Source organism: Garra rufa, chromosome 15 (assembly GCF_049309525.1).
Source record: "Garra rufa chromosome 15, GarRuf1.0, whole genome shotgun sequence".
Classification (NCBI taxonomy): domain Eukaryota; kingdom Metazoa; phylum Chordata; class Actinopteri; order Cypriniformes; family Cyprinidae; genus Garra; species Garra rufa.
The window spans coordinates 6,804,233-6,831,474 of record NC_133375.1 but is presented as its reverse complement, the minus strand read 5'-3'; the positions used below and the strand labels follow the sequence as shown (position 1 = coordinate 6,831,474).

The 27,242-nt window shown below is 36.2% G+C and overlaps 1 protein-coding gene across 2 annotated transcripts in view; it reads left to right on the top strand.

Moving 5' to 3' along the window:
* aak1a (AP2 associated kinase 1a) overlaps positions 1-24,977 on the top strand; it is an 83,719-nt gene extending 58,742 nt beyond the window's left edge. The window contains exons 16-19 of one of the 2 annotated variants that reach the window (XM_073819642.1): positions 1,112-1,180; positions 2,594-2,749; positions 5,923-6,036; positions 21,732-24,977. In XM_073819642.1, coding sequence (XP_073675743.1) covers positions 1,112-1,180; positions 2,594-2,749; positions 5,923-6,036; positions 21,732-22,507 — 1,115 coding nt within the window. In that variant the 3' untranslated portion in view covers positions 22,508-24,977. The remainder of the gene's footprint in view (positions 1-1,111; positions 1,181-2,593; positions 2,750-5,922; positions 6,037-21,731) is intronic. The other variant, XM_073819641.1, reaches the window with a different exon arrangement.
* Positions 24,978-27,242: the final 2,265 nt, after the last annotated feature.

The following is a 27,242-nucleotide window of genomic DNA, read 5'->3' as shown; positions in this document are numbered from 1 at the left end:
CTATTTCTCCTCCTTGCCTTCTCTCCTCTCCTCATGGTCTAATCTCCCTTATCCTTTCCTCACTGTTTTCTCCTCTCCTCTCCTCTCCTCTCCTCTCCTCTCCTCTCCTCTCCTCTCCTCTCCTCTCCTCTCCTCTCCTCTCCTCTCCTCTCATCACTGTCTCTTCTATTTCTCCTCCTTACCTTCTCTTCTCTCCTCATGGTCTAATCTCCCTTATCCTTTCCTCACTGTTTTCTCATCTCCTCTCCTCTATTTCTCCTCCTTGTCTTCTCTCCTCTTCTCATGGTCTCATCTCCCTTATCATTTCCTTACTGATTCTCTCCTCTCCTCTCCTCTCCTCTCCTCTCCTCTCCTCTCCTCTCCTCTCCTCTCCTCTCCTCTCCTCTCCTCTCCTCTCCTCTCCTCTCCTCTCCTCACTGTTTCTTCTATTTCTCCTCCTTGCCTTTTCTCGTCTCCTCACTGTCTCCTCTTCCTTCTTACCAATTCTTCTCACCTCACGCTTGTCTTCTTACTGTCTCCTCTCTCTTCACCTCACTTTACTGATACCTCTGTTTTTTGTCCTCGGTTCTTCTCTCTTCTCTTTCCTTCTCCTCACTGTCTCCTCTTCTCTCATGGTGTAGAGAAGTTGATTGAGGGTTTGAAGTCTCCAGAGCCCTCTTCCTCCCTGATCCTCCCTGACCTTCCCTTGAATGACCCCTTCAGCCCTGCAGACTGTAGTCATGGTAACCAGCCGCTTGTCTGTTTATTGTTTTTTGCCTATAACCCCACAACCGATACTTAGCCTTACTGGCCTTCATTGGTCTCCGTTGGTCTTTTAATGTTGATTGTTTTCTCAGTTCAGCTTAGAGTAACTTTTGGAACTCCTGGACGTCCCAAATCGTCTCTTTTTACGACTACTCCTTGTCTGTCTTGTACTTATAACCTCACTGCAGTCTCATCTCTCTGCCTGTATGATTGTTATAAACTTTGCTCATCAGACAAATGTATATCTTGTTAAGAGAATAGTGCTTCATGCATGGTGTGAATTGATGTCACCATGGCCATCTCTCTCACCTGTACATTTGCTACACAAAGCATCATATTTGCCCATTTTCTTTTTTTATTTCTGCAGCTGGGATGGATTCTCTGATTCCTGGCCTGGATCCTCTACAGACTGATCCTGGGTCAGCTGCACTACCAGGTCAGCAGTTCTGTAAATATGCTCCCATTCTTTATCATACAGCGGCTCACTGAAGCACTGAATCTGCTGACATTAGGCTGGGAAAATCTGCAAGGTGTTCTGGATGAGATAATTAATGCCAGCTATGAACCTCCATAGCAGCATTATGGCTGTTGCTACCTACTGTACAAGTTTTTTGTAAATGGTTATGGTTTTAAATAAGCCCTTTTTCTTCTTTCAGCTATCAGTTATTAGATTTACTACATTCTCAATGTACCAGGAAATAAGGCAGGCTCTTTGGTCCATTAGAGTGCTTTGTTCACCGAGGCGTTCTTAAAAAAGAGAATCAATAACAGCAGTAAGTCTGTCCACTGATGAAAACAAGCTGATATGCTCTGCACAATAAGCACATGACCTCACCTAGCAGTGAAATAACTTGTCATCGCTTGTTGATGAGAACATGTGGATGGGTTTGGTTGAATGATAAGTACTTAATTATGTTGGCAGCAAAAAGACTGAACCAATGGCACATTGTTGGTCATACTAGGGTGATGACCTACACAATATTCCTTTAAACGCCTCTTTAAAAGTGCTGTCACCTTTCATGTAACTGATGCATGCAATCCAGATTGGACTGTGTTATTTTGTTTGTTTATATAGTCAGTAGGGCCACCTAGTGACCAAATGGCTAACTACATCCCAGTGTGTTATTTCGAGTGTGTCTCTTGGGCTAGCTGTGGGTTAGCTGTAGTTGTACTACAGCATGCATAAGTATTTTCACTGACATTGTTGTGGCCCTCAAAATCATTGTTGGAACTGTAAGCATTTATACATTAGGCACTATTTCTGAAAGGAATATACAGTCTTACACTTTGTTTTTTACTGTATAACAGGGAATTTGGTCAAATTTGGATGAATAAATATGTGGGGCTGTGCGCTTGTGATAATGACTAGTGTCTGTGAATATTAAACCGCAAAATGACTGATATTTAAATATGCCGTCTACATGTTCTGCATATCTCTGAATGAGTGGCATGGTTTTGTCTTCTACACATACTCTAGTAGGGTGATATCAGGTAAATATTAAGACTATTAAAATTAAGACTATAGTGCATATTTATTTTTGTTTTGGCACATTCAGAACACAACATCATATCAAATCAAGCTTTTGTAGAGGATGTTGTGAACCTCATCCACTTCTGCTGCAGAGCTTCTCTCTTTGTCTCTCTACTCATCCTTTCTCTCTTTGTATTTCCTTTGCATTCTCCAATCTTATCTGTCTTATCTGAACTTTTTGAATGTCTTTTTGTTCAGCACTCTCTCTCTCTCTCTCTCTCTCTCTCTCTCTCTCTCTCTCTTTCTAAATACATTTTCAATATTCTGTTTCTCTTGTAACTCATCTGTCATTCTTCATGCTTATCCTGTGTCCTCCAGAATCCTTGGTTGGACAGGATTCTCTTTTGGATGGGCCGCTTCTCTCCCACCCCTCTACGGGGGGTCTAATACTGGCCTCATCCCCCTCATCTCTCTCTACACCATCTATGGACCAGTTTAACACTAATGCTTTGAGCAGTGGACAGTCTCTTCAGGGTAAGAAGCATATGCATACTCAGCTCAGTTGCCTGTTGTATATGTAACAAGCTATAGGTTGTAAGTTAGAGTATAAAAAAAAATCCAAAATGTGCATATTTGTTGAAAACACTAATAGCTGTGAGAGGTAGATTTCACACATTGTCTCAAATTGTCAAAATGGCATTTTTGTAGCTCTAAACAGTAGAGCATGGTGCTAATGTCAACACAATGGGTTTAATTCCCAAGGAATGCATGAAATTATAAAATGGAAAAGTTGAATGCAATTCAAGTTGCATTAAATAAAAGCATTTACTAAATGCATTAAATGTGAAATGCATAGAGCTTCTATAATAGACATTGGTGCAAGCCATCTTTTTCCAAGGTAAGTTTTCTCTGCCAGTTCAAGTAGTGTCATGGCTTAGCAACAGAAAATTGTTAGATCCAAAAAGAAAAATCTTAATGATATTTACAACTTCTTGTTTAACACAGTTTAAAGGAGAAGTTCACTTCCAATTCCAATTATTTTCTATAAAGAATTGACCATGTATATACTTTTTAACCTCAAATGCTTGTCTTGTCTAGCTCTGCGTGTACTCTGTGTATTTTGGTTTAAGACAGGGTTTGTCAAAAAAACGCCCATCTCATTTTTTCCTCCAAATTCAAAATCGCTCTGCATTGCTGTTTAATGGCCGTTTTTGTTAAGCGTTTGATCTTCTTTGATGTTCACTTTGTAAACACTGGTTCGGTACTTCTGCAGCGATGTAGGATGTTTTTGAAGTTGGAGGAGAAAATGATATGGGAGTTTTTCGACATACCCCAAGTGTATTGAACTGGAATACACAGAGTTCACGCAGAGCTAGACAAGATGAGAATTTAAGGTTAAAAACGATATCAATTGCCCATATTTTTATAAAATAACCAATCGTTTTGCTATAGATAAGACCCTTTTTTCTTGGCTGGGATCGTTTAGAGCCCTTTGAAGCTGCATTTAAACTGCATTTTGGAAGTTCAAACTTGCGGACAACATAGAAGTCTACTATTTGGAGAAAAATCCTAAAATGTTTTCCTCAAAAAAACTATTTCTTCTTTAATTTTTTGTTCTGGAAGTGAACTTCTCCTTAAATGGCACAGATGTTTGCCACAGTAACACAAGACTCAATGTGAAGTACATTAAAAAGTAAGGTTTTTAACATTTTTTTTTACATTTATAATACTAAGCAATGTAATTTCTGAAGGAAATTTCATGTGACATTGAAGACGGGAGTAATGTCTTCTGAAAATTCAGAAAAAAATGTTTTAATATTTATTCATAAAGTAAAAAAGTTCTCGATACATACAAAGTAGAACCATAGACTGTAAAAAAAAGATGGACAACGCGTTTCCGCTTCTTTCCACTATAGAAAAGTGAAGCCAAAACAGCTCAATATGGCCGCTACCATCTTGGGGGAAGTTACGTCATTTGGAGCCAGAGCATGCGCAGTAGAGGTTTGTTTGGAGCCAGAGCATGCGCAGTAGTGTCGTGAGGCGGAGCCGCGGTGTCAAAGTCCCGCCCAAACTCCCGCAGACCCAATCGCACGATCACAATCATGACACCACACCCCGTTTTTATAGCATCAAATAACTACTTAAAAGCAAACTTATTAGAAAAACGAACACCTGAGCAGGAATCAGCATTATAAGAACTACCTCACACGATGGAAATCACCTTTGGAAAAAAATTATTTGCCGTGTAATTTGATTATTTAGTTTGGCTCACGTCCCATTAGATTACATGGAGAGGGCGGGGTTTATGACCTATACTGCAGCCAGCCACCGGGGGGCGATCGAAAACTTTTGGCTTCACTTTTCAGGACACCTACGGCACGCTTGAGTAGAACAGCTGCAATGATAAGCTGATATGTGACAATACACAAAAACAGCAAATCAGAACATATGTGACCCTTGACCACAAAACCAGTCATAAGTGTCTTTTTTTTTTTAAATTGAGATTTATAAATAAAATGTATTGTCCAAATAAAGTTCTTAGCCATGCATATTACTAATCAGAAATTAAGTTTTGATATATTTACAATAGGAAGTGTACAAAATATCTTCATGGAACATGATCTTTACTTAAAGCGATGGTTCGGAGTAGATTTGACAACATTGCTATGCACTCTGAAGCCCATCGAAATGCCCCATCCGAAGTTTTTTTTTTACCTTAGTCGAACATTGACGGAGATATTCGAGCTTGTCGAATGGCTTGCTACAGCCGTACATGGAAAAGCACGTAAAATTCCACCTACTACGTTGACATGCACACAGACGTAGTAGGTGGACTTTTACGTGCTTTTCCCAAACCAGGGAAGTGACGTCGACGTGTCGCCATTTGTAGTTTTTGAGACTAGTAGGGATCGGGTAACAGTTGTTTTTATTACACTCATGGTGGACTTACAAATTTTCCAATGCAGCGTTTTGTGAGTACATACCCTATTTACACTACTGTAGAAGTTTGGTAAGATTGCTTGCACGTTTAGTGGTGCAATTTACGAGATACGTCACATGTATCATGTACGGCTGTAGCAAGCCATTCGACAAGCACGAATATCTCCGTCAATGTTCGACTAAGGTAAAAAAAAAACTTAGGATGGGGCATTTAGATGGGCTTCGGGGTGCATAGCAATGTAGTCAAATCTGCTCCGAACCATCGCTTTAATATCCTAATGATTTTTAGTATAAAAGAAACATCGATAATTTGACCCATACAATTGATTTATTTATCTTTGCTACTTAAGATGGTTTTGTGGTCTATGGTCACAAATTTGATGTTTTAACGTACAGCTAGATTAGCATGATTTTCCACCATTGAGGTTTCACAATGACTTTCACAAAACCCAGCAGCAGAAATAGAAGCCAATTTCAATCAGGAGAAGGTTTTAGACTTTGCAGAGCAAATAAACAAAATTGGCCTACATGCTGAGTCAAATGCTGAAAATTTGCACTCTGTGCTCAGAATAGGCCTTGAAAAAAGAAGCACTCCATGTTTCTGACAGTCTCTTGATGCTTATTTAGGACACTGCTTACATTACCCACCTGCTCTTGCTTATCTAAACTCATCACTCTCTTTTTTCCCCGCTCTCAGACTTTCTTCCTAATTCCTCTTTTTTGTTTCTTCTCTGCCGGGCTGCTGTGGCACTAACCTCTTCCTGCAGTCTCTGATCCAGCTCACCCTCTCTCTGGCTTCCAGTCCTCTGAGACTGGGGACCAAAGCTCCGATAACCAGTTTGACCCAATTCCAGTGCTTATCTCCAAAAGCTCCAGCCAAGGTAAGGGAGTTCAGATAACAGCAAAAGTTTTTGGAAGAGAGCACATGCATCAAATTCACCCCGAAGTGTAGACGTATTGTTGCAAACCTCATTATCAAACAGCAACTGATGTCTTTGACGGTACTGAACAATTATTTAAAACCTGGTTTTTAATCATGAAATAGAATAGGAAACACTCTTTTAGTACGTGCTTACATTACTGCATCACAAACTCTTTGCCCTGTCTTATGAAAAAACGTATTTCATCCTAAATTCAAAAGAAGAAAATGATGTGGCAGTTATGTTTTGCATTATGACATTTATTTTACAAAGTCTTAATACTGAAATAAATAAACTTTTATACAGATCAAATAGTTTTTTACATTTAGCTAGTTGATTTTTTATTTACAAATGTACAGTTTTGGGTCACATAATAAGCATTTTTTAGCATTTTTAATAAATAGTTTCTATTTATTTTAATAAATTATTTGTAATAGAGTTTGAGGGAGAATGTGCCTAATAAAATACTGTCAAATCTTTTTTTTTTCTTTTTTTTTTTTTCTTTTGGGATGAAATATATACAGTGTGTCATAAAAGTGAGTACACTATTTTAGTATATCTTAAGTGACAATACTATAGAAATAAAACCTGGATATATTTTCAAATAGTCAATGTGCAGCTTGTATAGCAGTATAGATTTATTGTCCTTTGAAAATAACTCAACATACAGCCATTATTGTCAAAATAGCTGGCAAAAAAAGTGAGTACATCCTAAGTGAACTTCAAAAAGTGTCAATATATTGTGTTAGCACCATTATTTGACATACTTGACCACTCTGTCACCTTCACCTTCAGCTTCCTCAGCAAGGTAGTTTTCCTCTTGGTGGTGTGTTTGGGATTGTTATCATGTTGGAAAACTGCCGTCGGCCTAGTTTCTGGAGGGAAGGCATCGTGTTCTGCTTCAGAATGTACAGTACATAATGGAATCCATGTTTCCCTCAATGAACTACAGCTCCCCAGAACCAGCAGCACTCATGCAGCCCCAGACCATGATGCTACCACCACCATGCTTGACTGTAGGCAAGACACAATTTTCTTGGTGGTACTCACCAGGGCATCGTCACACATGCTGGACACCATCTGAGCCAAACAACTTTATCTTATAGTCTCATCAGACCACAGGACATGGTTCCAGCAATTCATGCTCTTAAACAGGTTGTCTTCAGCAAACTGTTTGCAGGCTTTCTTGTGAGCCAGCTTTAGATGAGGCTTTCCTCTGGGACGATACCCATGCAAACCGACTGTGGCGTATGGTCTGAGCACTGACAAGCTGACCTTCTACTTCTGCAACCTTTAAAGCAATGCTGGCAGCACTCATGCATCTGTTTTTTGAAGCCAAGATCTGCACCTGATGCACAGAACGAGTGCTTAACTTCAATCAACTTGAGTGTTCAACTTGCAAGGCCTGTTCCGAATGGAACTCATCTTGGAAACCTCTGTATGACCCTGACCACTGTAGTGTAACTCGGTTTCAGGGTGTTACTGAACCTCTAATAGTCTTGGCCATGTTTGTGGAGAGCAACAATTCTAATTCTCAAATCCAAAGAGAGTTCTTTGTCATGAGATGCCATGTTGAACATCCAGTGGTCAGTATGAGAGAATTGTACTTAAAATGCCTAATTTTAACTGCTCTAATATAAGATACACAACTTTGTATGGTCCTGTCAAGCAGACAAAAACATAAACATGATGAATAGAACATGTGGCTTTGCATGGTTAAACAACATACTGCTGTTATCACTTATTTTAACAATAATGGCTGTATGTTGAGTTATTTTCATAAGCCGCTTTTCCACTATCGGGCCGAACCGTTCTTAGAACGGTCGGGTACAGTTCCAGTTGTGTTTCCACCTGAGCCTGGTACGGAACGGCACGATTACAAACCGTTCTCGGCCCGGAATTCTCGGCACGGTTAGACAACCGTGCTGAACCGGGCTGGTAAAATGCGTGTGCATGGTGTCGCCACTCTGTTGCCTGGCTACCAGTTTCTCTATGGCTAAGCGGGTGCGCAGTAAACAGATACGGTAAATATAAATACAAATGGCTGAGACACTTTGGTCTGTGGATGAAACATTTGCTCTAATATTGATATTTGGGAAGAAAGAAAAATTCAACAACAGCTGGAGGGTGCAAAGAGAAACGAAAAAGTTTTTTAAATTATCGCGCAGTGTCTTGCAGAGAAGGGCATTAAGAAAAGTTCAAAACAGTGCCGGGAAAAAAAAAAAAAAAACTCAAACATATCGCGTCCAAAAGGACAATAACAGTAGAAGCGGGGCTGCCTACTCTTGCATTACCAAGGCAACGACTGACATATTTGTATTTACATTCCAAAGAGTTCCTTTATCTGCACCACAGTGGAAAATCAAACCGTATCCGTGCTGACTGGCCCGGATCGGCACGGAACAGAACGGTTACGCATTGAGAACGGTTCGGCCCGATAGTGGAAAAGCGGCTATTGACTACTCTAAAATATATCCAAGTTTCATTTCTATAGTATTGTCCCTTGAGAAGATAAAGATATAATAAAATGGTTGCTGAAATGTGAGGGGTGTACTCACTTTTGTGACATACTGTAGATGATATAAATAATACATTAAAAATGTAAACAATTACTTTAATATAGTATTACAGCAAACGTAATTCACCTCAAGACTTGAAGCTTTTTGGGGCTTTTGTTTTTGTTTCTTGCCATCCTCTTTAAAATATTCTGCTATTCCCACATATAATTCTTACTTTATTGCTGCTGTTATCTTTTAGCGTTTTATGCTTTCTCTTTCCTGCTGTTCATCTGGTTTTTGCTTTTTCTCTTTCCTACTTTCTTTTTCTTACCCCTCATACCTCACTCAACCTTTACATCTTCATTCTTTTTCACCTCCTTTCCTTTCTGTCTTTCCCTCACACTTTCTCTTTTCCTGTTTCCGGCATGTTCTAGGTGGTCATTCTCGCAGCAACAGTGGCAGTTCTGAGACCAGTCTGCCCTCGCTGGCACGCTCCCTTCTGCTGGTGGACCAACTCATCGACTTGTAGAGGAAACAGAGAGAGGCAGATGAATAGAGAGGCAGGGAAGAGATTCTTTAAAATATAGCGAGCGTTTAGAAACCTCAACCTTATGTAGTCCCATAAACCCTGTCCACCCTCAGGCGTTCTTGCGCACATTTTTCTTTTCACATTTTCTGTATGTTTCTCTTCAGCTGATCCATAAACATTCTCATCACTCTATCATTGATTTATGCTTCACGCTTCAGGATGCCAACTTTTGAAATATACAGCTCAGCTAGGGGTGATATCAAGTCAAAAGTCAATTGATTAAAGTTCTTTAAAGACAGCATGAAATTCTTAATCTTGGCATTTTACAATAAAACAATATTCAATTGCAAGTAGTGCAGGAAGGGATTTGATTTAATCTATTTTGTTTCAAAAGTTTGAGGTTGGTAAGATTTTTAAATAGTCTCTAACATTCACCAAGGCAGCAATATTGTGAAATATTATGGTAAAGCTGAATTTTCAGCATCATAACTCCAGTCTTTAGTGTCAGAAATTATTCTAATTTGCTGCTCAAGAAACTGATTTGTTACTAATATTGAAATAAGTAACTCTGATTTTCTGAAATCAGCAACATTTTTTTAAGTTACCATGTTACTATGTTGCTTTTGTTGTTTAAAGAAATGAGAAATTCTTTAAATATTTCAGTATAGTAAAACATAGTTTAAATAAAGTATACATAAACTACAGCAACAGTAGTGTGCTGCAAAAATCTATCAACATTTGTGAGAATTGTTATTTAAATATGTTATATTAAATTTATAAGAACATAAGAATTACCAGCAGGAACTCAATTAACTTCAGTTGATTTCATTTTGTGTCTTAGAATTATTTTGAAAATTTAAAAGAACACTTTATTTGAAATATAAAACTCATTATAAATTTATGTACTGTCATTTTTGATAAATTCAATGCATCCTTGCTGAATAAAAGTATTAAATTCTTACCGACCTCAAACTTTTGAATGGTACATGTTAGTATTCAAAAAGGTTACCCTAAAGTGTCATTAAAACAGAAATAGAGAATGCTTGAAGTGCTAGTGTTCCAAAATAAAAATTTACAGATAATTTTCACACCGCTTTGCCATCCAAGATGTTCATGTCTTTCTTTGTTCAGGCGTAAAGAAACTGTGTTTCTTGAGGAAAACATTTCAGGATTTCTCTCCATATTATAGACTTCAGTGGTGCCCCCAAGTTTGAACGTCCAAAATGCGCCCTTATTTAGAGCCCTTCGAAGCTGCATTTAAACTGCATTTTGGAAGTTCAAACTCGGGGCACCATTGAAGTCCATTATATGGAGAGAAATCTTAAAATGTTTCCTTCAAGAAACATAATTTCTTATCGACTGAAGAAAGAAAGACAAGAAGATCTTCGATGACAAGGTGGTGAGTAAATTATCTATGCATTTTTGTTCTGAAAGTGAACTACTCTGTTTTGGCCCCTAAAAGTGGTAAAGGTAACATTCTCCCGACCACTTCTATAAATGAACACTTATTGAGGTGTTTCCCCTTTGTTATAATCTGTCACATTGCTGCATTTATTATCTTAAAACACTTGGATTTTGTTCCTCTGTGATGTTCTTTCATCCCACCGTTTATTTGTTCAGTCATTCTGTCTCTTCTGCTTCATTCATTTCTTCTTTGACTTGTTCATTTGTACCCCATGCTTCTTTTTTTTTTTTTTTTTTTTGCTTTTTGCTATATCAGACAATATAATTATAATTTCAATCCAGTTACAATAAGGGAAAAAAAAGTTTGATCCCCTGCTGATTTTGTAGGTATGCCCACTGACAAAGAAATGATCAGTCTATAATTTTAATGCTAGGTGTATTTGAACAGTGCGAGACAGAATAACAACAAAAAACCCAGAAAAACACATTTCAAAAAGTTATCAATTGATTTGTATTTTGATGAGTGAAATAAGTATTTGACCCCTTCGCAAAACATGACTTAGTACTTGGTGGCAAAACCCTTGTTGCAAATCACAAAGGTCCGACGTTTCTTGTAGTTGGCCACCAGGTTTGAACACATCTCAGGAGGGATTTTGTCCCACTCCTCTTTGCAGATCCTCTCCAAGTCATTAAGGTTTCGAGGCTCATGCTTGGCAACTCAAACCTTCAGCTCCTTCCACAGATTTTCTATGGGATTAAGGACTAGAGACTGGCTAGGCCACTTCAGGACCATAATGTGCTTCTTCTTGAGCCACTCCTTTGTTGCCTTGGCCGTGTGTTCTGAGTCATTGTCAGGCTGGAATACCCATTTGACGGTACATGGCTCCGTCCATTGTTCCTGTGATGCGGTGCAGTTGTCCTGTCCCCTTAGCAGAAAAACACCCCCAAAGCATAATGTTTCCACCTCCATGTTTGACAGTGGGGATGGTGTTCTTGGGCTCATAGGCAGCATTCCTCCTCCTCTAAACACAGTGAGTTAAGTTGATGCCAAAGAGCTTGATTTTGGTCTCATCTGACCACAACACTTTCACCCAGTTCTCCTCTGAATCATTCAGATGTTCATTGGCAAACTTCAGACGGGCCTGTACATGTGCTTTCTTGAGCAGGGGGACCTTGCGGGTGCTGCAGGATTTCAGGCGTAGTGTGTCACCAATTGTTTTCTTGGTGACTATGGTCCCAGCTGCCTTGAGATCATTGGCAAGATCTTCCCATGTAGTTCTGGGCTGATTCCTCACCGTTCTCATGATCATTGAAACTCCACGAGGTGAGATCTTGCATGGAGCCCCAGACCAAGAGAGATTGACAGTTATTTTGTGTTTCTTCCATTTGCGAATAATCGCATGAACTGTTGTCACCTTCTCACCAAGCTGCTTGCCGATGGTCTTGTAGCCCATTCCAGCCTTGTGTAGGTCTACAATCTTGTCATTGGCATCCTTGAACAACCCTTTGGTCTTGGCCATGGTGGAGAGTTTGGAATCTGATTGATGGATTGCTTCTGTGGGCAGGTGTCTTTTCTACAGGTAACAAGCTGAGATTAGGAGCATTCCCTTTAAGAGAGACCTGTATAAAAGACAACTAAAGGCCTTTCCACACTAAGCGCGAAAAAGCAAATCGAATATCGCACACGATGACGCGCTGGAATAAAACAACAGATTCCTATGGATACTTCCACATAGACTGCGAACATTCGCGCACTGAAAAAGTGAATGTTTTTAACAACCAGTCAGACGAATCTTTTCAGTTTCGCGAAGTGAAAACATGGCCGTCCAATAAGATTTGAGCATTTTATCACGTGCCCGGAGCAGCTGCTGTTGCAAAAAAGGATGAGAGTGGTGGCACTGTTTCGAAAACCAGTGTAAACAAACACAGAAGAAGAGGATGTGCTCTTGTAATCATCGCAACTGAGAACAGATGGTTATTCTCACATGTTCTTAATATAATTTCACTGAATTATGTGATCTGGAGGAGAACACTGTCTGTTTTTTTTTCCATGTGCGCAAGTGTTATTTGAGTCTCTAGATCTTCCGTATTAAAAAAAAATATTCAAAATTTTTCTACTGCTCTACATGTGAAATATGAAAGCAAACAGACATATGTTTTTAACATTGCGCTCAGTGTGGAAAGGCTTAAGAGCCAGAAATCTTGCTGATTGATGGGGGTCAAATACTTATTTCACTCATTAAAATGCAAATCAATTTATAACTTTTTTTAAATGTGTTTTTCTGGATTTTTGTTGTTGTTGTTGTTGTTGTTATTCTGTCTCTCTCTGTTCAAATAAACCTACCATTAAAATTATAGACTGAAAATTTCTTTGTCAGTTGGCAAATGTACAAAATCAGCAGGGGATCAAATATTTTTTCCTCACTGTATGCATTGTCCCCTTTAAAGACACACATAAAGGGTAAATGCGGTATGTAGATGAAAAAAAAAAAAACATATTGAGGGTAAACTAGGCTGTGATTGTACAGGACAAATGTACAAACTGAGAATCTGTATAAATGTGTATTTTACTTAAGATAAATGTGATGAGATTATTTATCTGTATGTTAGAGCACACAATTCTGTCCGTTGGATTTTCTTTTATCACATTTTGCCTGTGTTTCTCCTGTGGGCCTGCCATGTGAAGGCTGTTTTGGATAAACTTGAATATACAGATAGCGACCATCAGAGTTCTGCGGTTTTGAAAAGAATCAGTGTTCAGTAACATTTCATCTATCAAGCTTGAAATGATAAATGTAAATAAATATAAGCTGTTCCAAAACCTAATGAGCTGTGTCTGTAGGCAGCATTCAAAGGCATTATTTATTTTTATCCATTACCTCCTCGAATAGCCTCTATTTTGAGTCTTAACCTCTTAAGATTTCAATTAAAAACGGATATGTGTTTGTAGCTTTTATAAGTTAACTTAAGTAAATGTGTTTAGACTGAGCCTATGACGGACTGCTCCTCCTGAGGTCTCGTCTGCCATGTGACATTTACCAGAAATGAGAGATTCAAATAAAACAAATAATTCATTCTCGAGTTACTGCCGTAAAATAACTAGTTGTCGACCAAACTGAGTTTTTCAAAAGGCAATACAGCTTTTTTTTTTTTTTGTTATGGTTATTGCAACAATGAACATAATTGATCTATTTTTGAGTAATTGATTCTGATTTGTAAGTGAATTGTAAAGTTGAATCAGTTCTTTTGTGTTCACAACTGGAGTGTGTTTCCCAAAAGCAAGCTGGTTCTACATACACTCTTAAAAATAAAGGTGCTTCACAAAGCCACAGAATAACCTTTTTTTGTTTAAATGGTTCCATAAAGAACCTTTAACATCTGAAGAAGGTTCTTCAGATTATAAAAAGGTAAGAAAGAGATGTTTCTTTAAAGAACCTTTGACTGAATGGTTCTTTGTGGAACCGAAAATGGTTCTTCTATGGCATTGCTGTGAAGAACCATTCAAAGCACCTTTATTTTTAAGAGTGTAGTTCAATGGTTCCTGAAAATATACTGCAGTTACAACGAATATTTGCAAACAACAATGCAAATTTGTGTGGTTGGAACCACAGTTCTCGACCTGTGGTTAAAGCATGAATCAAATCAAATAAAGCAAAACTGTTACTAAACTAGCTAGTTCATTTCTCCAACAATGCATTGTACTACAGTAGTAAATCAGCAAATTTTGATGTTTTATGGGAAACACTCCTGAATAGATCATTTTCTCTCATCTGAATCAAATGAGAATCAATTTTTCAGTCACAAATGACTTGAAATGTTAAGGAAAAGTGAAAGAAATTCATTGACAAAATGAAATGTCTAGAAAAGAGGGCATATACACTCTTAAAAATAAAGGTGCTTTAAAAGGTTCTTCACAGCGATTCCATACACTGTAAAAAAGTTTGTAAGAGTTTGTGCTGCCTTAAAATTTTAAGTTTAGTCAGCATGAATTAAGTTGTACTACATGAAAACGTGGATATTTGAGTTGATTAAACTTACAATTTTAAGGCAGCATGATCACTTACTTTAAGTTTAAACAACTTTTTTTTTCTTTTTCTTTTTTTTTACAGTGTAGAAGAACCATTTTTGGTTCCACAAAGGACCATCCAGTCAAAGGTTCTTTAAAGAACCATCTCTTTCTTACCTTTTTATAATCTGAAGAACCTTCTATTGCCACAAAGAACCTTTTGTGAAACAGAAAGGTTCTTCAGATGTTAAAGGTTCTTTATGGAACCATTTAGACAAAAAGGGTTCTTCTATGGCATTGTGAAGCACCTTTATTTTTAAGTGTGTATTATGCTGATATTAATACCATACAATGTAATGACTAAGTTAAACTTACACTTTTGTAAATATTCTTAAAATTAAATACTCAAAAATAAAAGTTTGACAACAGAAATACCTTATTATCCTTCAAGTTTACTTTTTTGTTAATCGGCTGATTGGGTCTAGTTATCGGCTTATGACAGATATCTTAAAATGGTCAGATATTGCCTTTATATATTGGTATTATATATTTAAATATCAGTATCCTGAAGCTGATGTCGACACTGAATCTGCATTGAAGCAAAGACACATTTACCAACACATATCAAATGTTAAACTATATAGAGCTCAATGTAAGAAAATATGTCTGTCTGTGCTATATGTATGACGTTTGGTTTTTCATAATTAGATGTGTGGAAGTAGTAATAAAACAAAATCATTTCCTTTGAGATGTAACTGTTTATAGAGTATCCGTAAATGTCTTATTTTGAGTCACTGTTTTGTTTGAAGCTTGTGCAAATGTTGCATCGGTAGAAGATTGTTATGTAATATTCAACCTGATCTCATGAGAAAACTATTTTATAAACTGCCATGGCGATGTATGAATTTGCGCGATGTGAAAAAATGTAAGCATGAAAGTCCTCTTTAAATCTAACCATCAGTGGAGGGACGTAAGCAAATTACTCAAATGCTTGAGATCGTACAAATTCATGCAAATTAACCACCATTTCATAGTTATGAATTGTCATGAGATGAGTTTTCAATGTTATCAAATCCTTAATTATTATTATTATTATTATTATTATTATTATTATTATTTCTGCTCTTCCCTTTGCTTGTTTTAATGTGGCTGACCTATGCAATCTGACTGTAGTGCTCATGTTACTTTTAGATATGCACTTAGCGGTGTGGCTAAGTAGTCTGACGTCTATCTTGTGTTGTAGTGTGTATTAGAGCTCATGTCAGCAGAAAATAATGACGACAACAGCAGCAACAACAACAACAACAAAAAAAGTCTTATCTATACTGGAATGCCATGGTTTTATCGTTATGTCCTCATGTTATCAAGCGCCGAATTTTGTTTTGATGCGACAATGAAAATTCTGAAAAGAAGGATATTAAATAAAAGTGTAGATGGGAACAGATAACTGTGTCCTAATCTGTGTTGTATGTGCTGCATTCAAATACAGTGACTAAACATCATCTTGCATGCAATACAAAAGATTATTTTCGCTTACACTACCACTCAAAAGTTTGGGGTCAGTAGGTTTAAGCATGAAAGCATTGTTTTGTTTGTATTTTTCTTTTTTCCTTCGCAGAATAAATTCTGTTCTGTTGAACTTTCTACACTGACCAAATTTCTAAACGCAACACTTTTGGTTTTGCCCCCATTTTTCTTGAGCTGAACTCAAAGATCTAAGACTTTTTCTATGGACAGAAAAGACATTGTTCACAAATCTGTGTTAGTGAGCACTTCTCCTTTGTTTTTCATGTCTGCGGGTTGAAGCGACCCCAATACCATAATATTTACCAGAGGAACCCCACTAAAAAAATGTTTATCCCCTGTAATTCAATTTTCTTCTGGAGGATCCCCCTTGAAATGCGATTGTGCTAGTTTTGAGTAGCAATTAAGTGGGTTTTGTTGTAAAAACCTGGCAACCCTGATGATGCTGGAAATTCAGCTTTACATCACAGCAATAAATTACATTTCTAAGCGTATTTAAATACAAATATGTGGTTTTAAATTGTACAAATATTTCACAACATTACTGTTTTACTGTTTCTAAAAGGGATAGTTCGCCCGAAAATGAAAATTGGATGTTTATCTGCTTACCCTCTGGGCATCCAAGATGTGGGTGACTTTGTTTCTTCAGTAGAACACAAACAAAGATTTTTTAACTCAAACCATTGCAGTCTGTCAGTCATATAATGGCAGTCAATGGGCACTAAATCTTTGAGAGTAAAAAAAAACATACACAGACAAAACCAAATTAAACCCTTCGGCTCGTGACGATACATTGAGGTCTGAAGACACAAAACGATTGGTCTGTGCAAGAAATTGAACAGTATTTATATCATTATTTACCTCTAAAAGCATCTTTTTTAAAAAAAAAATAAATAAAATCTTACATACTCCAAACTTTTGAATGGTAGTGTTTATTGCACATTACTACCAGCTCACTGACATAATAATAGTCTTCTTTAATATGACTTGTATGAATAATGTGTTGGCAGTTTAGAGGAGACTGATGGGCAATAAAATGGTAATGATTTTCAATTTATCATGCACAAGTAAAAATGTTCGTGCTGGTATAGATGATGCTTTGCCTTTCATTCAAATGAGGGCTTTATTAATCAGCTTCATTCTGAGTGTTCACTGATCATAAATAACACAGCTTGTTCACTTTCCTCTCTCATTTTTTCTCTTCTTGGCCAAATTGTAATGATATGTCATGTGATATGTCAAAGCACACTTTGCTAACACTACTACTTTGGGTCAGTACAGAGTTTGACAACATTGCTTTTAGAAAAATATAGGTTCATCTGACTTCTGATGAGAAGTATGCGTTCAAAACATGAGGCTAATAAATTGAAAAAGTCCTACAAATGAAATTCCTGTCATCATTTCCTCCCCCTCATGTCATTCCAAACCTGTTTGATGTTATTTCTATGAGAAACAATATATTGTGAGACATTTCTCAGAATATCCTTTCATTTCCCACTGAAGAAAGTCAATCATAGGTTTGGAACAACATGAGAGTGAATAAATGATGAAAGAAATTACATTTTTTTTTCCCTTTCAGGCCACTTAGAGTTTTGTGCTCTTTTTAAATCAATGCACATTCAATCACACAGGTGTTTCAGCTTTAGTTTTATTGGCATTTCTCATGTATTGCACAGTTTCTGCTATACTATACTTTTTGCATCCTGCCTCATGAGTGATACAAAAGCACATTATACACACAGATAATCTGTGTTAGGATGTCAGCACTAATGTTTTAACTAAATCTTAGCACACTACTGTATTAATTCCTGAATTTAATGCCAACCATTTCCTTCATCCTGAAGGTAAGACTTACATCACGTCTTTGCTCTGATCTCAGTGTTTTCTGTAACCTCCTTGTTTCCATGGCTTTCAATGTTTAGTAAGGTCAGCTGTCTATTGCTAGCACAACTTACTAAACAAACTAACAAACTAAATAGAAGAGAGAGAACAAATACAAATGTATATGTATTATAAATATTATATTAATACTGTCAATCACATTATAAGTTGAGTAGCTCTTCCTGTCAGTTTATGCGTTTATGAACCATTAGACTTCAGACATTTCTCAGAAATGTGTTTGGTGTATTGAAGGGCTAATAGTGACAGTTTGTGGAAACAAGGTTTGTGTTTGTCAGTGGTAGCTGTCATAGACGTTGACTGTTTGTGGTATTAGTCATAGTACTGTATTTCTGTGGATTATACTGTAGTAGATTGTGCTTTATTGTGCTGTATTGCATCTTTGTGTAGCCATCTTCTGTAATGGAGGGCTTAATCATTTGTCTTTTTCCCATTTTATCCACTTGTTTGCACAAAAAATATATAAATATTCTGTCATTTACTCACTTTTATGGTGTTCCAAAACCTGTTTTTGTCCTATGGAACATTCTAAGAACGGTCTTTTTTTCCATTCAGTGGACGTCAATGGTCACCAAAACATTTCGGTTACTAACTCTGCCAAAGAAAGTCATTCAGGTTTTTTACGTACCCTGAAATCTCAGATCCTTGTCTTAACGGACAGTTCACCCAAAAAATAAAAGTCGATAATCATTTCATGGCATAACATTGATTCAGACCTCTTTGATGTGCTTCCATCTATGGAACACAGTTTTTGTTTGTTCCCTCACTGAATTACAATGAACAGGGTCTGGAGCTTTCAAGCTTCACTACACAAAAGCACCATAAAAAAATGATTCATAACACATAATTATTCATCAGTTGAGGTCAAATTTCACAATGTTAAATGCAAAATGTTAATTGTTACCCAAATAAGTGTAGAAAGAAAATAATAGTTTAATAATTTAAAAAAATGACCCTGGTTAAAAGTTTACATACACCTGATTCTTAATTCTGTGTTGTTACCTGAATGATCCACAGCTGTGTTTTTTTGTTTAGTGATAGTTGTTCATGAGTTTCTTGTTTGTCCTGAACAGTTAAAGTGCCTGTTTTTCTTCAGAAAAATCCTTTAGGTCCCACACATTCTTTGTTTTTTCAACATTTTTGTGTATTTGAAGTCTTTCCAACAATGACAGTGTGAAAAGATGGATCTCAAAATCATACAGAGGACAACTGAGGGACTCAGAGGTTCAAACGCTAACAATGCTTTGAAGGAAAAACCATGCATTAAGAGCTGGGGGTGAAAACTTTTGAACAATATGAAGAATAAAGTACATTTTTCTTATTTTGCCTTAACGTATCATATTGTTTTTCACTTAGTACTGCCCTTTAGAAGCTACAGAAGATGCATGTTTCCCAGAAGACAAAATAAGTTAAATTTACCCTGATCTTCAAATTCAAAAAGTGAAGCATCAGTGAGTGTTTGAAGCTTCTGTAATAGTTGCATATGAGTCCCTCAGTTGCCCTCAGTGTGAAAAGATGGATCTCAAAATCATACAGTCATTGTTGGAAATAGTTCAAATACACAAAAATGCTGAAAAGCCAAAGCATTTGTGGGACCTGAATGATTTTTCTGAGGAACAGCAGGCAGTTGAACTGTTCAGGACAAACAAGGGACTCATGAACAACTATCACTTAACAAAACACAGCTGTGGATCATTCAGGTAATGACACAGTATTAAGAAGTGTGTGTAAACTTTTGAACAGGGTCTTTTTCTTTATAAATTCAGCTGTTATTTTTCTCTTGTGGTCTATATGCAAATATCTTTTTTTATGTGAAATATCTGATTCAAGTCAGTACTAAATAAAAAATAACATGCATTTTGGTCAAATAATTCAAATTTAGCAGATTCTGCAAGGTTTGTGTAAACGTTTGACCTCAACTGTAAGTAATGACAGAATATTCATTTTTGAGTGAAGCACAGTCATGTTGCAACAATTGTCCTGATACAGGCTGAAACAATACAAATTTTCCTTTTGTTTTTTACATTCTGTAGTTTATAGCAATACACATTTTTTGGTTTTGGAAACCTTTTTGGTCACAATCATTGAGTACGTTTACATGGACGACAATATTCCGATTTTAACGCGATTAAGACAATACTCTGATTAAGAAGCAACCATGTAAACTGAGATTTTTGATTAATTTAATCCGACTAAAGTCATAATCGGAGTAAACACAAATCGAATTAAGACAGGTGGAGTATTCCTATTTTAGTCGCATTATGGAAGACATGTACACACCTTAATCACACTATTCCCCTTGTGTAGGACTTTTCGCCACATTTTGTGACAGGATACACACTAATGCTGCGTTCCAGGCAGGTTTTTGAGCTCGTAAATCACGTCTTCAAACAACGACTCAGGACTTTGTAGCGTTCCAGGCAAGTCACGCCAAGCATTTATTAATTTTAGCTATATTATTAATAATTTGATTGCAACGTTATATTGTCTTATACTCTATTTTTCCACCGTGTGCCACTTGCATAAACACCGCACCCAAGAGGCTTTATTGTTGTTTCGCGGGCTATGTGAACTCAGAACTGGGAGTACGTCAATCTAGTACGAGTTCACGATTGGGAATTCACGGGTTTGAGTGCCTTTCCAGTGCACTTTCACGGGTAGAAGTTTTGAAAAACACGGGTAACGGGTTGCCTGGAACGCGGCATAACGCTCTCAGTTGGTCGCACGTGCTTATGCTTTGGTTTCATTTTTATTTATTTATTTTTTTGCTACAACATGGGATTAATCAATGCTCATTGCTGATAAATGGTTTGTCTGTTATCATAATTTATAGTTTTATGGAAACGTAGTTAACATTCAACCCGTTCTTTTTCATTAGTATTATTTGTGATTTTAATTTTGTGAACGGAATTTCCGCTATTGGAATGTCTTAGGATGCTTTTCACTTTTACTATCGAATTCATGATCTTGGTTTTGCTTACATATATAGGCTACACCTATCAATTTTAAGATTAAAACAATTTTTTAAAAGATGGATTTGTTATTTTTAATTAAACAGCATAACAACAATAAAATAAAACCAGCTTATATCATTTATTAACTAATAAGACGAGGCATGGACTCCATCACATGCTGTGTTATATGCCGACTAAACAATTTATTACAGGGCACGCAAACACTGAGCAATCAAATCAATTAATAAAAAATAAATAAAAGAAAGCCTCTAAAGCGTAATGTGAGGTAAACGGTAAAGATAACAGGGTTTTCAAAATGAAAACAAACAAAAAAAAAGTCAAACTAAACTGGCTTTCGACTTGCGTGTGTTTTTTTTTTTTTCCCTAAAAACTGACTGGCTCTGAAACGCTCGCTGTATGGAGCAGACGCTTTGGAGCAGTACAGCATGCACTCGCACAAATGCGACCACGGCAAATTTTAACTCACACATTCTCAAAAAAATTGTTGCATATGTCCAGAGCCACTTCAAGCTTTTGTAAAATTAAAACCGAAACATCCAAAAGTCTGTAACGAAGATGAACTGATCTAATGATGTGTGTCATTAATCGATCTATGTACTATAACATGTAAAACGGCAACATGAAAGGAATATTCTAAAAGCAACTCATGTAAACAGCTTAATCATATTATTGTCTTATTCAGAATAAGGTCATTAATTAGATTACTGGTGTCCATGTAAACGTAGTCACTGATTGTCCTGCTGGTGAATTCATACTGTAGCGCGCTGCCGTAAAATGTCACTAAACTATCAATTTCCTTTCTACGGTTTTCTGTTTTGCAGAAGCCAGAAGCAAGAGTGATGAATATGGATCGCTTTTGGAGGGAGGTGACCTTGAAAACCCTGTGGAGGAGGGCTGTGTTCATTCCAGCGATGAAGACGATGGAGAAAAAGAAGAAGGAAGGTCACAGGTGAGCGGCGAAGAAACTCCAAGTCTGGACTGCAGTGGCTCCCGACCGTTACTTCAAGACTCGGATGACGATGACGACCAAAGTCCAGCATCTTCCAGAAACCTCCAGATGTCTTCCCAATCTGAGGGACCAGATGAAAACCAGTCCTCTTTGGTTTCTCAGAACGATTCGCAACAGCTAGTGTCACAAGTCCAACCTGAAGGTATGGATCCAAGCGTGGACGTCTTTTCCAAAGCTCCGTTTCGAATTGGACAAGATGTAGAGGGTGAGGGGGATGTGTTCGCCAATGCGCCGTTTCCCCGTCTTCCAGCGCAGGCTCAACAGCCTGATATTTTCCTCCAAGCACCCTTTGGGAAAAAGAAAGAAGCTTCTGGAAAGGTTTACACCAATCCGGCAGCCCAGCCGAGATTTTTACACTCCCATCCGGGTTCTTCCCTTGACCAGAGCATCCTTGGCCAAGTGACCACTTTGCCTTTTCGACCGCAGGCGCTTTCTAAGTATTCCAGACACTACGAAGGACCTGTGAACACAGATCCTGAACACGGACCGAGCGGTGAGCATCTTCACAGTCTGACATCTGACGTGACTTCTTCTGACCCCTTTGTCTCAGCGCCCTTCCACCTTAAAGGCCGTCACGATAAACGATAAATGCCGTCTGTGAAACTGCACCGTATCCCCTAAAAGATTTGAGCTTAACGTAATACGATGCTGTATACCGAGTGTAATTTATTCAAGAACGAAGCACATTTATGGCCTCTGGCTGTCTATCTCTGGGTCAGCGTTTGATTGTGTGACATCTTTTGCTACCTCAGATCATTCTTATGCTGTCCTGTGTATGCACCACGTCCACAGAAAACTGATTTAGCGTGTTGTTTGACACAAAGGTTGGATTGTTTTCTATTTTGAGCATGAGCTTCAATGATTATTTCCACTGTTATGAAATGTTTGTATTATTCTCCATCCGTTTACCGATGGTACTTCTGCTTATCATGGTGTACCAGGCAGTTTTGTATAGCTCAGATCTGGCAGAGTCACACATCATAATAAAAAAAAACACGAAGCATCCTGTCTTAACTATTGATAATAAAATATCATTATAAATATATTGATGATTTTGTCTCCCAAAACACACACCTTATTTACCTTCATGAAGAAATGTCCAGGTCACATTTCACCCTAAATGTAAAGGAAAACAGGTTTTAAGGTGAGACACTGCAGGTAAATAGGATAAAAAAAAAATTTTTAAAACTAATAGTTATCACATTCCTTACTCACTTAATTGATTACATTGATAATTGCAAACCTTTTTTGTTTTTCAAGTTCTCTAAAATGTTATGTTTTAATATGCAAATAAGGCAATATTTAATGAAATCTGTGCGAATTTACATACATTTCTAGTACAAAAATTTTAACACTGGATATATTAGACATATTGGAGTCAAATGTTTTCACAGAAGGAATTTTTGGGTCACTGGATTTAATTTAGTCACTCCATATTTCAGAAAACCATATATTTTTTAAAAATTGTTGGGGTGAAAAAAATGTATAAAATCAAGGAAATTTTATATGAACAAATACCTCTGTAAAAACCTTCAGGATATAGACAGGAATAAAAATGTAAAGTTTAACTTTTTTTGTGGAGTGGAAATTTATGGATCAGTGTAGGAGAAAAAAACTTGTTTTGGGAAAACAGCCTTTAAAAATATGTATTGTAATTGAAATCTTTTAACGCAAATAGATAAAGTGCTATAAAAGAAACACTTAACAGTGTCTTTTGGATGTTTTCTTCCCACTAGAAACACTGTGAAAAACCAAAAGGCCAAACAAAACTGTGTTTTTGCTTGCAGTGTCTCCACTTAAGCACCATTAAAGTTAAAAAAACTGTGACATTTTCATCACAATATTCCTTCTAGATTCTTATTACTGCAATATGGATAGTAATAATTATTATTTTCTGTACTTTTATTTATTTTATTTTTTTTTAAATAGGCATAAATTTAATTCAGGAATACAACTATCATCTATGCTTTACAAATTAACTTCATATTAAATCATATAGTTATTTTATTTTATTTTTTTTTGTACAATGAGTTTTACATTCTTGCCATGGCAAATGTGCTAAATTTTCATTAAAAATTGTGTTACAGTAATAAAAAGTCTTAATGGTCCTTAAATAAAAACAAACATATATTTTTTTTCTCTTCTGATGTGACCCAGACAGGTTATTTCTGTCAAGATTCATTATTATAGCTATATGTATTTGTTATATTTGCACAAGTGAATGTGGAAAGCATCAAATTGTCTGCAAAAACCTGAATGTATTGCAATTTTGATCATTTTAAAATCTGTTTTTTCAAAAATATTTTAGATTATCCACATAGGCTTTATCATTTTGATGCATTAAGAGTATTTCCCTAAAAATAATAATAATGTTTAGCATGACAGCCAATGAAAAGCAGGCAAACATAAGCTCTAAATATTGTACAAGCAACACTGAATCAGCACATTGTGCGTTTATGAAAGTGATACAGTGTTTAAAATGATCTTATGATATTTTACGTTTAGTGGGCTCATATTAAATCTACTTAATGCTGGATTATATTGCACATGAGTGTAATAGAATGTCACTTAGATTCTATTCAATGTAATATTTGTTAGTCATCACAAAAAACACACACTACGCATTCCCTTTATTATGTTAAATACAGGCAGCTCTAGCACCCAGACGCTGTTATCTCTGCTGGTCACCATATCCACTACTAAATGCTGTATATGTATATGTACATGCAGATGCATCAAATTCAGTGCATTGTTTTTTAAGCACACAGCAAGTGCATCATACACTTTCTCTCTGACACTAAGAGTTATAAGGTGAAGTTTCTATTACAAAGGGTGAATTTTAGATGCCTGTCCACATTGTTCTTTGCGGAAAGGTGTTTTATATGAATGCAAGATTGGGGATTGGTCATATTTTTTATGTTTAAAGTCGAAACAGCCATGATTGTGTTTGGTGGCCTTGTGAATGAATCTGGAAGCACTTGTCTTTTGAAATACTTGAGTTATGCAAAACACTTACTGGTGTAGAATCTGTATGTAATAATAAATGAAACCTGTTTAATTGTTGTTGTGTTGACTTTTGAATACAGCAAATCAGCATATTAGAATGATTTCTGAAGGATTTTTTGTCGATGAATGATGAAAATTAAGCTGACTGCCAACTATAGACTTTTGTCCTCTGTAGAGGACATTATTTTTTAGCAATTCCTCTGAGACCTTACATGCCACAGTTTTAGCACATTCAGGGCTTTTCAGAGAAACCAGATGATTGGACGTTTCACCACGATCACTCCGTCTGCTTGGTCTTTGAAAAGGGCTGACCCTAAATTTTTTAATTTAGTGACCAAATTTATCACCCTTATGGAAATATAATTATATTTTGTAATGATCTGGGCCTCTTGGTTTAGGAGTCATACTTGGCTCCTTCGTGGTCAAAAGTGACCGAAACCCTTGTTTAATAATATTTTGTGATTATAATTTAGAATTTTGAGGAGTTTTTATGATACTATGCAATATTTATACAATTTTAATGAACATTTTTTTTTTCCACTAGAATTAATATTTATACAGTGCCCTCCACTAATATTGGCACCCTTAGTAAATACGAGCAAAGGTGACTGTCAAAATAAATCTGCATTGTTTATCCTTTAGATTTACCAAGGGTGCCAATATTAGTGGAGGGCACTGTATATTTTAATTTAATTATTATTTTTCAATAAATGCAACATTTCATTTTTTTTAGCACAGTGGCTGATTTGTAGCTTGTACCACCAAAAGATTCTTTGAATTATTGCAGTTTTTCGTATTTCCTATTCATTTCCTATGTCAGTAATTTTTGAGCACGAACGAGCCAAGTGTGACTTTTTTTTTGACCCTTTAACATATCCGAATCATGTCAGTGATTGTTTTGTGTGTTCACATAGCTAATGCAACAAAAATCACCAAGTGTCATCTCATTCCGATAAAGCTACGATTTTTATAATATCAAAACATACAATTTACATGTTTGGTCAAAAATGACCGAAGAGGCCCAGAGGGTTAAATGGGACTGATTTTCATTGTTTGTAATAAATCAACATCTCAGGAAAATGTTATGGGGTTTCAAAACAAAAAAGACTTGGATATTGATTTCATGCAAGTCCATTGTAGAGGACACCAGGACATAAAGCATGTTTGTTACACAACAAGTGAATAGGGAAATAAATTGTATATCAATATTTCTATGAAATATTAAATATTATCATGAAAACCTTAACAATTGTTACTAGATTATAATACTTTTGTATAACATGTTGCATTTTAACACATTAATATGCTGATTAGATACAGTTTTTAGATACTTTGTATATAATGGGGAAACTTGTGTTTATGGCCACTTTCAACACATTTTGCATTAAGAAAAAAATAGGTATATCTAATCATTCTGTTATATCTTTTATACCAAAGTTGAGAATCATATTTATATTAGGTTTGATTTAAAAAGAAATAAAAGACACTGAAAGGATAGGAAAACGATTAACTAATAGTTCTCCCTTGATTACATTAAAAATTGCAAACATTTTTTGTATTACAAGTTTTCTAAAATGTTAGGTTTAAATATGCAAATGAGGTATTATTTAATAAAATATGCACTAATTTGCGTGACATCTAGTACAAAAGTCTAAAAACTGGATGAAGTCAGTTTTTTAAAATTCTTGTTTAATTTTTTTTTTTTTTTTTTTGACATATTAGAGTATTTTTACAGAGGGAAAACTCACTCCATCTTGTTAACATTAGTTAATGCAGTGTGAACTAACATGAACAAACAATGAACAACTGTATTTTCGGTAACTAATGTTAATGAAGATTAGTAAATACAGTAACAATTGTATTGCTCATGGTTGGTTCATGTTCGTTAATACATTAACTAATGTTTAACTAATGAATCTTATTGTAAAGTCTTACCAAATGGTATATATATATATATATATATATATATATATATATATATATATATATATATATATATATATTTTTTTTTTTTTTACAATTTTGGGCGGAATAAAAATTTAAAATGTAAAGTTTGGTGTGTAAGTGCTACTGAAGTGGAGATTTATGGCTCAGAATAGGAGAAAAAAAAACTCATTTTGAGAAAACAGCCTTTAAAAATATTGAAAATCATTTGAAATCTATTGACACAAATACATAGAGTGCTATAAAAGACATACTTAACAGTGTATTTTGGGTGTGTTCTTTCCACAAGTCTGAAAAAAAAAACAAAAAGCCCAAAATCTCAAACTTGACAGGTGCATAAAAACAGCATTTTTGCCTGCAGTGTCTTGCCTTA